General features: G+C 49.1%; 1 protein-coding gene across 1 annotated transcript; it reads right to left on the reverse strand.

Moving 5' to 3' along the window:
* Nucleotides 1-1,742: 1,742 nt before the first annotated feature.
* On the reverse strand, nt 1,743-2,915 carry LOC135812381 (potassium/sodium hyperpolarization-activated cyclic nucleotide-gated channel 1-like). Its single transcript, XM_065325756.1, has one exon. The coding sequence runs from the start codon at nt 2,913-2,915 to the stop codon at nt 1,743-1,745; it is 1,173 nt and encodes a 390-aa protein (XP_065181828.1).
* Between the last annotated feature and the right edge of the window lie 10,518 nt (nt 2,916-13,433).

Consider the following 13,433-nt stretch of genomic DNA (forward strand, 5'->3'; position numbering starts at 1 on the left):
GACGACAACAGCAGCAGCTGTTCCACAGCTGCACAATTCCCAGGCCTACCTGCTCGGCTTGCCCAGCACCGTCCAATACACACCACGCCCAGCGCTGTCCAATACACACCACGTTCGCACCATGCCCAGCACGTCAACAGCACGCCCAGCGCTGTCCAATACACACCACGTTCGCACCATGCCCAGCACTGTCCAATACACACCACGCCCACAGCAGTCCAATACACAGCACGCCAACAGCACGCCCAGCACTGTCCAATACACAGCACGCCCACAGAACGAGTACACCAACGACCGTAACCGTGCAAAAGCACCAAAGGTCACCAGCGACCGTAGCCGTGCGAAAGCACCAAAGGTCAGCAACGTCAACCATAATAAGAATAGTGATCATGACCAGATCAGAACGCTGCACGGACACAAGACTACGTCCAATCAAAAAAGAACGTTTCTCCAATCAAAAATGAACACTCATCCAATCAGAAGTGACCGGTTATAAATTGTCTGCAGCCAGCAGCAGCAGCAGCCAGCAGCAGCAGCCAGCAGCAGTAGCCAGCAGCAGCAGCAGCCAGCAGCAGCAGCAGCGGAGGCTAAACAACCTACCTACCTACTACATAGTGTACTTGTAAAAGAAAATCAGAAAAAACCGTATTGAAAACCGTATTGGAAATCAAAAGAAAACCGTATTGGACTACAATGTTATCGTAAGTTGGAAAGTGACAGTTGTACAGGCGTACAGTTGTGGCTATCGACGAGTAGGTAAGAACTTGCATCACACATCACTCTACAAACACACGACGAACTCATCACACGCAGCTTTAGCGGATATAGCGTTAGAAACAGCAAGACTGAGGAAACTCGCATTGGTATGCTCAAGGAAACACACACACACATGCAGACACGTAGTAGGCACACACATGTGTGCGTGCACATACACACTCGCACACACACAAACGTACATGTGTGCTATGCACGGTATGCTCTAGGCCAGTGGGTCAGTAAAAATAAAAAATAAACACGACAGCACGGCAGATACTTACAGCAGTGATCAAACAACTACATGACAACTGATGTGAGAGGAACCAATCAGAGAGAAGCCAGCCGAATAAAGAGCATGCGCGCGCGAGAGAGAAAGAGAGAGAGAGGGAGAGAGAGAGAGAGAGAGAGAGAGAGAGAGAGAGAGAGAGAGAGAGAGAGAGAGAGAGAGAGAGAGAGAGAGAGAGAGAGAGAGAGAGAGAGAGAGAGAGAGAGAGAGAGAGAGAGAGAGAGAGAGAGAGAGAGAGAGAGAGAGAGAGAGAGAGAGAGAGAGAGAGAGAGAGAGAGAGAGAGAGAGAGAGAGAGAGAGAGAGAGAGAGAGAGAGAGAGAGAGAGAGAGAGAGAGAGAGAGAGAGAGAGAGAGAGAGAGAGAGAGAGAGAGAGAGAGAGAGAACATGAACCCAGGTCAATGAGATCACACGACAGTTATCCAGATTGGCCAATATCATTCTGCGGCCGAGAAGAAACAGTAGCAGAAGTTGAAGGCGTACTTGCACTTTGCGCATTTCGAACAGAAGCCGTTAGCTGGTGTGCATTCATCACCAACGGGAATGGGTCGTTTCCACCGAGGTAACGTTGCACCAGTCGTGATGTGAACTCCATGTGTGCCTGTATGAGCGCCTGTGTGTGCTCTTTATGCTGTTCTAACAGACCGGTCATAAAGGTCATTTGACTGGCGTGCAAATCAGTCTGGGTCTTCGTCATCGACTCTACCACAGACTGGAGCATAGATAACGGTACAGTACCACTGACTGCATGACTGCCGCCACCGCCACCGCTACTGCCACACCGCCACCGCTACTGCCACCGCCGGCGGTGGGTACGCGTGCGGTTCTGCCGATATTGCCTGGGCTACTCGACGATGCAGAGCCTGTTGCCAATGTCCTCCTCTGCTTGGCTGGTGGCTGCAGATCGGTGTCAAAGCCAGTGCTGCCAGTGCCGCCAGTGCCCGTGGTGGTGGTGGTGGTGGCATCACGGAGTGCTGCCATCGATGATGTTGTCTTGCGAGCACGTACCGCGGCGTACGATCTAGCACTGCCCGGAGCCACTCTGTACAATGTACGCTCTAGAACCGTGCCTCTCTCCTCACTACTTACACCGGGGCTATGTTGGTGGTGTTGCTGCTGCGGTTGCGGTGTTTGCTGCGGTTGCTGTTGTTGCTGCTGCTGCTGCGGCTGCTGCTGCGGCTGCTGCTGCTGCGGCACTGGTGTCTGTGTTGACGGACTGCATGATAATGAAGATGAAGATGAAGATGGTGGTGGTAGTGGTGTTGCAGCTACTGCTGCAAGATGGCTTGATACAGGCTGGGACACTGCGGCATCAGCAGAACCACCATCACTCGCACTTGCAGAAAACAAGGACGATTCAATATGAGGGGTGCTCGCGGAACGAGCTAAAGCCGGGGACGCAGCAAGAGCATGGTGACTTGGTGTGCCATCATCAGTGCTAGGAGTGTCGGTGATATCCAACCCAGCCTCACTGTCAGCCCTGGGCAGAGGTAAGGGTCCATACCCTGGCACATCGCGGAAATACGTATGCCAAGCTTTGAAGTTCTGCCAACTGTCGAATGCACCCTCTAAATCGTAAGAGGAATCTGCACCCCTGGGCCCAACAAATGTTCCGTCTTGGTGTTTGAGCCTGTAACGTCTGTACGTCTCCTTCGCCTTTGCACGAAGATTGTCCACCTTGTTGTGAACAACTTTCCAAGTTATAGGCTCTGTCTCTCCGGCCTCAATAGCATAAGCTGCAAGAGTGTGGGCAACTTCTTTCTCAGCAGACCCTCTCTTTTTGGATCTACCCAGTTCATTTCTGTGATGGCAGTGGTCGTTCCATAGCTCGATGAGCTTGGCTTCTAATGCGCCATTGAACACTAATCGAGGCATTTCCAATTCAAAACAGTTCCACAAGCAAGAACTACGTTCATGTAACGTAAAAACAAAATTGATGTGTTTCAAGTGGAAAGTGGCATGATCATCGACATCGATGCATCATCATGGACGCAAAATGTTGCTCCAAAACTTGGTCCAAAAAGGCAAGCCCAAAGTCTTTTTTCTACACTATGTAGACAGACGTCTACCGCGCTGTAGATCTACCATGCATGTCTACGCATCTTTGATTTTTTGTAGATCTACTGTCCTGAGTACCGTAGACATATACTCCGTAGACGAGATCTAGACGTATGCGTAGGTCCTCGATCGAGCGTACACGTACAAAAATCGTCATCTGGCCGGCGGCACTGCACTAATCGACCGGGCGGGCGCGGGCGCGGCGCGCAAAGCAGCGCTAGCGCCAGCGGCAGAAAGAAAGGCACTTGAGCGCGCGCCGCGCGGGTACCCGGGTGACCAGGTGACGTCGTGGCCACGCGTGCGCGGCTGCACAAGGCCAGCCGCGGCCGTGACCGCGTCGACCGTGAGACCAGGGAGTACTAAAAACCCGTATTTTTAGTACTCAATGGGCCATGGCCCATGGGTGAGAGTGCATACTATTACTGGAGTCTGCATAGCCATAAATGCATATTATTAATTTATTATTAATTCAACATCTCCTGGCTCGTCAGAAGACTGCCAATATATATGAGAAGTCGGGTGGTAGCCAACCACGGCGCCGGCGATAATGCATCCAGTGTGCTGTTTTTGTTTTTGTTTTGTTTCTTTTTGAGAGAAAAGTGTCGAAACTAAAAAAGTCATAAAAGAGCGAACAGATAAGTTATTTAATGTATTATTATTTTTCAAGTGTGTATTATTATTTTAAATATGCTTTTAAAAAAATTAAAAAATGCCTGGTCCCCATGGAGCAGCCAGCATCGTGAGGCTGTTTTTACATGAGAAATTTCAACCCGGGTCGAGTTCAGCCCGGGTTGAAAGTCTGTACGATAGACAAAATACAGAAACAGAAAATAATATGGCACCCATTTTGATATTCCAGGGGATAACCCACGCCTGGTAAAGAGAATAAAATAGAGAAAAGAAAAGACGGATATTTCACAGCAAGTACATGTACAATGGGGACACAGTGCAAGTAGTTAGTTCTCACAACGCCAAGCCACACTGCGCAATAGCCAACGCTGCTGACCGGTTCTGATCAACGGCAGAGGAAGAGGCTGGACGTCGATGACCACGAATGGCAGCGGCAGCTGCTCGGACGAGGGCAAAGCCCAACCTCACGCGAAGAAAGGCAATCACCGACGAGAAAGACTCTCCTGTCTTCTCCGATACCATGGACGCAACCCTGCGGTAGAGAGCCTTCGCTGCTTTGCCTTGCCCGCCAGTGCAACTGAGGGCGATGGGGACAAATGACGCATGCTCGATGTGCAAAACTCGTGCTTCGTAGCAGCGACGCTTCTCCTTCTCGTGTCTGCCATAGACGGCCACCAGGGAGGCGGGGTTTCGGTTTGAATGAGCATAAGGGTTAAACACCCGAACATCGAAGAATGTTCGCTCAAACCTACCTCCCCAGACTCCACTGGCAGCCACATCCAACCGCGCACCTCCTCCAGTGATGGCTGTACGGTGTGCAAAGCGCTCGGCCGTCACGGGCTGGAGATCGGGCTCTACCACAACATCATGGGCGACGTCCCGGAGCATGTGGGCGGTGATGTGCCTCACCTCGTAGTGCCTCGAGGATGGGAATCCACCAAGAGGGCACGATAGTGCATGCTCAACCGTGAACGATTGGCCACAGGAACAATGAGTGGGCAGACGCTCCGGGCACCATCCAAAGCGCAGGCAGAGCCCATCCCGGGAGGTGGTCTTGTGCAGGCAAAGGCCATGGCGTTTCAGAGGCCGGCAGGTGAGCCAACTCGATGCGATAGACAAAATAGGTGAGCGTTTACAGACTAGTACATGAAGACAGTTGACCCGGGTCAAATACTGATATGCCGCCAAAAGTCCACTTCTAGACTCAGAGAGACTAGAGTCCTGTATGGTCACGTGAATCCGTTCGTGCGAATTTTGCATGTGCAGTGCTGTTCAAACCTGGCGCGAGATACGCACAGAAGTACATGTACGTTACGATTTTCTTTTACCCGGGTTGAAATCAACCCGGGTCGAAATTTCAACCCGGGTCAAGCGCAATGCGTCATGAGGCTGTCAACACACCATACCCATGGTACAAAGTGCTGTACGTCCACGTAAGGAGTTTTCGGTCGGTTGTCATGATGATCCGTATACGGGGTGAAAACGGGAGCAGAGGAAACGGGAGACGTAGACGCGGTATGGAGAGGGGGGGGGGGGGGGGTATACGACTTTTTGTATGAACGTGCGTATCTCCCCCAGCCGTTTCCGAGCGACGACTGTCTTTCGATGTACAAATGTTCAAATTTCTCCAAAAACCTGACTGCGTGAACGCGTCAAGAACTATGCCTGTCTCATGACACGACCATCCGTTTTGGTTTTTTCACCATAGACGTAGACGTAAACGGGAGTCGCAGAACGTGACATGATGACGGCCTTAACGCGCCATTCATTTTGTGTACATGGCGGGTTGAAATCTGACCCGGGTTGAAACGCCTCATGTAAACACAGCTTTGGCCGATTCATACTTCATGTTGCGTACGGGAAACGCGTCGCGTCGTGAAAAAGTTGATCTGAGCTCAACTATTTCCCGTACGGGAAACCGTCGCACGATGGGTTTCCCATACGCGAGATGAAGTATGAATCAGGCTTAAAGGCCGATTCATACTTCATGTCGCGTACGGGAAATGCGTCGTGTCGCGAAAAAGTTGATCTGAGCTCAACTATTTCGCGTACGGAAAACCCATCGCGTGACCATCGCACGATGGGTTTCCCGTACGCGAAATAGTTGAGGTCAGATCAATTTTTTCGCGACGCGACGCGTTTCCAATACCGACATGAAGTATGAATCGGCCTTAAAGCTGTGTTCCCAACTGGCGCGTGGACGCGTACGCTTGCGGTTCATGCGTGCCCAAACGCGCGCTCAGGCCTTCACAAAAAAGAGCAATCCGAGTCGTATTTAGCGCGTGCAACACCTTGGAGTACTTATGTTTTGACCCCGCCAGTCAAAGGGACTGGCATGTACATTGAAACCTGTCTAAGGCGACCACTCAAGGGACGAGAAAAAGTTGTCGCCGTGGCCAGGTGGTCTTCTTATCCAGGTTCAGTGGGTCACGTGACCATGTCCACATGTGATACAGTCAACTTGGCGTATAAGGACACTCGGCGGCACTCGGCGGCGGGGCATCAGAAAAGTGTCGTTATTCGCGAAGTGTCGTTATACCCGAAGTCTCATTATGTATTACAATTGGATGGGACTTTGCTCTGGGCATGGAAATTGAGTCGTTATTCGCGAATTGTCGTTATATCCGCAGTCGTTATTGGCGAAGTTGACTGAACATCATTTTGATCAGTGCATCACAGTGCACACACCTATCATAGCTATGCTACTCTAGCACGATGCATGTGCCTGGGGTCGACCGGTCCTCAGACCTGTCAAAATATTAATGTCGTGCATGCACCAATCATCCATGCACCATGACTGTAGTGACTGTAGTGATGTACACCTACACAGTTCCTGCACTGATGTGTAGTCTGTAGATCTACAATGCAGCCTGCTGCACCATGCAATGCATACATTTTACATGGCTAGCACTGTGCAACGCGGTCGCGGGTGGGTGGTCGCCGGTCGCGTTGAGCGAGTGGTCGCCTTATCCGAGGTGTTTTGAATGTCAATGCGTCCGTGACAAGGAAAAGTGGCCGCCATGGTCGAGTGGTCACCATATCCGAGTGGTCGCCATTACAGGTTTTACTGTACGCTGATACGCGCGTGATACGCACTGAAAATTCCAATATGTTGGAATTTCCATTTCGGTGCGTTTCCGTACGCATGACGCCCCAAAAGCCAGCAAAAATACGCACAAACGCGTGGTTTCACGCGTTCACGCGCCAGTTGTGAACACAGCTTAAGGGTGGATCCCCGCCTGTCCTTCCAGACCCACATCAATAGTGTCACCTCCAACTTTCATCGTCGCGTTGTTCTGCTCTCCTACATGTCACCCAATCTGACCCCTGCTCTCATTGCCCGCCTCTACAAAGGATACGTCCGTCCCTCCATCGAGTATGCATCACCTCTGTGGAACAACAAACTGACCGCAGGGAATATTGACACTTTGGAACGATTGCAAGCACGCGTGGCCAGGCAGTATTTTACATCGTCGGAAAGTGCCTATTCCTCATGGCATGGAGAACGTGTTTGAAGCTGCTGAATGGGAAAGTCTTGCGTGGCAGCGGCGGAACATACATGTACATTGCCTCAAACTTTCTTTCCCATTTCACCCGCCAATACCCGGAAACCCTCAATAATATCAACATAGTTCTATCGAAGAGTGCACGACGTCCTCACTTTTACCTCCTGCCCACTCACACTGGTCCCTGTTTCCGCTCCACTCTACCACATTCCATGATCATCACGTGGAACTCCCTGCCTACCGGGATTAGGATATCTGAAACCCGTGGTGTATTTAGCCGGCACGTTAAGTCCCATTTCCACAGGTGTAGATTCCATCCTCGAGGTTTTCTCCCTTCCTGATAACCCTTCTTTACCAGTACCCTTTTCGCTTGCTTCTACTCGGACTTCAGGGGGCAGCCTACCCATAAATTTCATAATTATGGCATTCAATTGACCGTAACTTTGGTGTCTCTCAATGGATTTGAGTCGGAAATTTTCATCACACACTTCTGCCACTAGTGCACTTTGTTGGCCCTCTGGACATGATTTAAAAGTTCTTGCGCCTCACTGACAGGCTTTCCAGGCCGGAAAAACTCAAAATTCCGGCATAGTGCCACGTAGTGCCAGGTAGGGCCCCTCAACGTGGCCCTGGAATCTGTCACAACGGAACGAGTGGGCATTCTCTCACAGACTCCACAGACCCAAGTCAATTTTTGAATTTTTTTAGGTTTAGCACGTGCTACGAGGTCTTACCTTTGATACAACATCCAGTGCTGGGACCTCCACAGCAAGCCATTTCCACAGCGCTGCACACCAAATATCCAGGATACCCTAAAAAATCGGCAAAGACTACCACTCACGTTCCACTACTGCCTACAGTCCACTCAGAAAAGGATTATATCCTAGCTCATGCCTCCCCTTGCAGTACTCTCTTTGTTTCTCTCCTTATTATTCAGTTCGCCGTGGTTGGCTACCACCCGACTTCTCATATAATTATTATATTGGCAGTCTTCTAGGAGATGTTGAATTAATAATAATAATAATAGCTCTTGGCCATAAATGGGTCAAATTTTGAGTTTTGGTCTCAATTTATTTGGCAGTTCTTCCAATTGTGCTTTTGAAGTCTATTTCTCCAAAAAGCAAGCCATAACAAGAATAGGATTTCGGCCAGGTTTTGCCCCCAAAGCAATGAATTGGGGGAAAAGCCATGAAATCCAACCCGTGCACTCCACTTGCAGAACAGCGTTTGTGGCAACGCGCGCTTCGACGTCTCCCACGCGTCATCCTGCCCGACCGCCGACCGGTGGATTTCCGTCTTTAAGACACAATGAAATCCGTGACGTCACCGCCGACCTCATTCGCCAGGTGGCTCACTCGGTATCCGTGGAGCCTCCACTGCAACCGCTCTCTGGTGAGCAGTTCAGCCTCCGATCTGCGTCCTTAGAGGACAATGCTCGCCTCGACATCGCTGCCAGTGTGAGTGGGCTACGGGGTGGCCGGTTCGAACGCACAATGTTTGATATACGGGTTTTCAACCCCTATGCTGCTTCGAATCGTGCTGCCTCAACCCCCGCTGTGTATGCCCGCCATGAACGCGAGAAGAGGAGGAGATATGAGGAGAGGACTCGGGAAGTTGAGAGGGCCTCCTTCGTGCCTGTCGTCATGTCGGCTAGTGGTGGTGCTGGGAAAGCCGCCACAGTTTTGTACAAGCGCTTGGCTGCTCTTATCTCTGAAAAGAGAAACGACCAGTATTCTGCCACCATGGCGTGGATTCGCACTCGGCTGTGCTTTACGCTGGTGAGGTCGAGCATCATGTGTTTGCGTGGTGCCAGATCGTCCAAGTCCCGCTACCTCCAGCGAGATCCGTTTGCGGTTGTTGCTGCGGAGGCACGACTGCGGCCTGAGGCATCTGCCTAGCTTAAAAAAAAAACACATTTAAAAAGTTGCTTGGACTGAATTTCACTTGTTTTATTAATGTATTATAGTTACTGCGCAGTTCGTACTGTGCATGCTAGCTACATGTACATATTCATAATACTGTGACTATTAATTTTTGGGTTTTGCCCGTACAAGAGGCTTTTCTACGCGAAAAAAAACTTGCAGAACAGTACATTTGCGGTTCAAACCCCAGTTGAGGTACCTTTTTTGGACCCTTTTTCAAGTTTCGAATCTCGCGTCACTGGCGAAATCACCAAACACGGGAGCTCTCCGGGCCCAGCGCTCATCTTTTTCTGAATGGACTGTAGCACTGAATCCTACCGGACTTCTTGACACGACTCAAACTTGCCAAAGTCACTAAATCAAGTACAATAATCAAGCCACATATCTGCAACGTCACGAGCTGCGAGGGTGCTGGCAAAAGTCCTGCTGCACGGCCGCCGTGCAGCCCAATACGTGGCTAAAAACGTGATTTTTTGGACTTTTTTGGACTTGGAGCAACATTCTGCACACTTTCGCGTGTTTCCATGATACGACAAGTTGCGCACGGTCTGCTCAGATTCGAAAACAGTGCTGCCAAAAAATGACAGCTTGCAACAAAAAAATCTTTCCTTGCAAGGTCACATTTTCGGCCATAACTCTTGAACGGCTGGTCAGATCGAGCCAAAATTTCAGCGATTTTGCAGCTGTTCATGCTCTTTCAACTGACGTACATGTAGCACTGAATCCTTTTAAAAATTGCACCCTACTCTACACGTATTGTACAGGTATGTATATTCTCTGAGAGCTGGCCCTTGATTTAGGCTTCGGCCTTTGGGGAATCCCTCAAATAATAATAATACTAATAAGGTTAATAAGGTTATGCCGACCGTCTGGTCTCAGAAGTACTTTGATGGCAGGGCAATTTTTTTAGACAAAATGCGAAAATTGATCTCTAGTCTTAGACTACACCAGAAATTACGACAGCATAATCCGCCAAGGGCTAAAGCCAATGAATGGTTGCCGTCGGCGAGATCCACCGACCACTTAGCTGAAGATCGACGGTACGAAGGATTGTCAGAACTGTCAGAACTGAGTGCAGATACGAACCCATGCCATCACAGATACGTTTGACATTGACCCCCCCCCCCTTGTCTGCAAGCTGACTGGCCAGGCTGGACCCTAATGACCCCCCCCCCCCTTGTGTGCAAGCTGATTGGCCAGGCTGGACCCTACAATGACCTCCCCCACTTGTGTGCAAGCTGACTGGCCAGGCTGGACCCTAATGGCATCCCCCACTTGTATGACCTCCCCCACTTGTGTGCAAGCTGACTGACCAGGCTGGACCCTAATGACCTCCCCCACTTGTGTGCAAGCTGACTGGCCAGGCTGGACCCTAATGACCACCCCCCCTCCCCCCCCCCACTTGTGTGCAAGCTGACTGGCCAGGCTGGACCCTAATGACCCCCCCCCCCCCCTTGTGTGCAAGCTGATTGGCCAGGCTGGACCCTACAATGACCTCCCCCACTTGTGTGCAAGCTGACTGGCCAGGCTGGACCCTAATGACATCCCCCACTTGTGTGCAAGCTGACTGGTCAGGCTGGACCCTAATGACCAGGGAGTAGTACAATACCGGGAGATGACACGGGCACACATCCGGGATTACGAGCTTTGCCTCACAAAAAAATACAAACCGCGCGAAAATTCAAATTTGAGCTCTTTTGACAGCGCTGAGAAACCTTCAAATAATGAAGAGAAGACCAGACGTATCCCTTCGTGACCAGCTGCCACTTGTTCTTTTCAGCTCGAGCCTTTTTTGGGAGCTAGTCTGGTACATCGTCCACACTGCTGCCAAGTCTCGACTCCCCAAAATGGATGGAAGTGACGAATATGGAGGACGCTATCCTAGGTAAGTAACGTGATGAAATTTTCTCATCTTGACATGGTGTAACACGAACCTGAATTTCTCATTTGGACCCACTCGGACACCTCACCAAGTTGGGATATTTCGAAACTATACCTATTTGTCTACCATTCTACTTCATCTCAACGTGTTAGAGACTGTAACACTTTGGAAAACTCATTCCGAAAATTTTGAAACTTATTTAGTTGTATAGATTTGAACATAATGTTCAAGATCACTTGTTTTCAGCACTGAATGAGGCCAGGGCTGGTTGCTTTGTTAACCCCCAGAACTCGTGGACAGAAGAGGAAGAGCGACGACTTGGGTGTGGCGGCGAAGTCTGCCTGCCCAACGCCAATTGCAATTACACCCACACACATACACACACCCTCTTGTACTTGTACACCACACACGCGCACGTGCGCATACATAAAACTATTCGTCTTTATCCTTTTGTGTTTGACATGATCACCTTTTGTACTACTCCCTGGTGATTATTTGCATAACATGAATGGCACAGGGATGACTTGTGGCATTGTACGCTGTACACGATTCCACGGTGCCATAAAAGTAACATTGGTTATAATCATGGATTATACCATGGTACGGTACGGAGGGTCTGTTTTCAGCCAATCAGCGCTCATCTAGCCATGGTTATAAAGGCCAGTATAAATCCCGCGCAGGATTTATACGTATATATTATAACAAGGGACCGAGTGTATATCGAGAAATATTGACCAGTATAAAAACCGAGGCGAAGCCGAGGTTTTTATAACTGGTCGATATTTCTCGATATACACGAGGTCCCTTGATATAGTATATTTATACCTCTCCATGCGCAAGCTCAAGAGCAAAAAAGAGTGAATATAGCTTTCTTTCCCTAAAAAGGAGTGAATATAGCTTTCTTTCCCTAAAAAGGAGTGAATATAGTTTTAGAGAGAAAGCTATATACACTCCTTTTTAGAGAAAGAAAGCTCCTCAGTGAGTTTTTTTTCTGATGGTTTTCCTCAGTGGTGTATATACCTCCTTAGTGGTGTATATACCGCCTTAGTGGTGTATATACCTCCTTAGTGGTGTATATACCTCCTCAGTGGTGTATATACCTCCTCAGTGGTGTATATACCTCCTCAGTGGTGTATATAGCTCCTTAGTGGTGTATATTGAACAGTGTATATGGAAATTTATAAACTTCATGGGAGATCTGGTATTATGAGTGTGGGTGTATATGGAGTGAGGTATAATGGCCAATATAAATCCCAGTGCACGGTACTTACGTTAGGGCACTGCCGCCGTACAAGTTCACTGTCTGAAAGGCAGTACTCCAGCGCGCGGACCATTCACAACAGACACCACATGCACGTGTACACTCCACACAGAACGGCACACTGACGAGGAACAATACACAATGGAAAAGAAGAATCACCATGGAGTACGGTATCAGTCACGTGATCACCATGGAGTACGGTATCAGTTCTGGTATTATGAGTGTGGGTGTATATGACGTGGGTGTATATGGAGTGAGGTATAATGGCCAATATAAATCCCAGTGCACGGTACTTACGTTAGGGCACTGCCGCCGTACAAGTTCACTGTCTGAAAGGCAGTACTCCAGCGCGCGGACCATTCACAACAGACACCACATGCACGTGTACACTCCACACAGAACGGCACACTGACGAGGAACAATACACAATGGAAAAGAAGAATGACCTGGAATTCGTCTACAGAGTATTCTATTATACTGAATCTGAGGATAAAGAACGTTGAATAACCACGAAGTATCCCAAATGGGTCAGCAATGTACATTGTACTTCAAAGAGCTGAAGATCATCTACAGACTGTCTCCTTCGTAACTAAGTTTATAATACAGAGTGTACTTCAACCCGATTGGAAAATGCTAGATTGGATTGAAATGTGATACAGTGATACAAAACAGTGTATGCAAATGCATCTACTTGCAAGTAGTAAGCAAAACTGATTATAAGATGCCGCATGTTAAAATCAGCACTGTACCATAGTTATAGTAACACTTACTCCCAAAGAGTCCAAGCTGTAATCTAACTAGTGACGGTAATTTGATTCAACGACAAACTCCAGCACCCCTGCAATTCAGTTGATTTCCGCACCGCTCACGAGACAAGATCATGAAGATGCTACAATATGCACTGGAACTGAAAGGAAATCTTATGCCAAACATCCACGGAGGAATCTCCTTCTGATGTTGCTCGACCATTCTTTCAATTGACAACTGATAACCATCAGAAGATATTCGTGTACTGCATGATGTACGAGATCTCCCAATAGGTTCGTTGTTCTGGAAATGCGTAGGGGTACCTGGCATAAGTAGGATATGACCATCCTAGTCGGGTTATACCGTACCCTCATATAAATCCCTCCT

This window comes from Sycon ciliatum, chromosome 3 (genome assembly GCF_964019385.1).
Source record: "Sycon ciliatum chromosome 3, ocSycCili1.1, whole genome shotgun sequence".
In the NCBI taxonomy this organism is placed as follows: domain Eukaryota; kingdom Metazoa; phylum Porifera; class Calcarea; order Leucosolenida; family Sycettidae; genus Sycon; species Sycon ciliatum.

Excerpts from the sequence above, each read along its gene's own strand:
- LOC135812381 (XM_065325756.1), bottom strand. The coding sequence starts at position 2,915 with ATGCCTCGATTAGTGTTCAATGGCGCATTAGAAGCCAAGCTCATCGAG.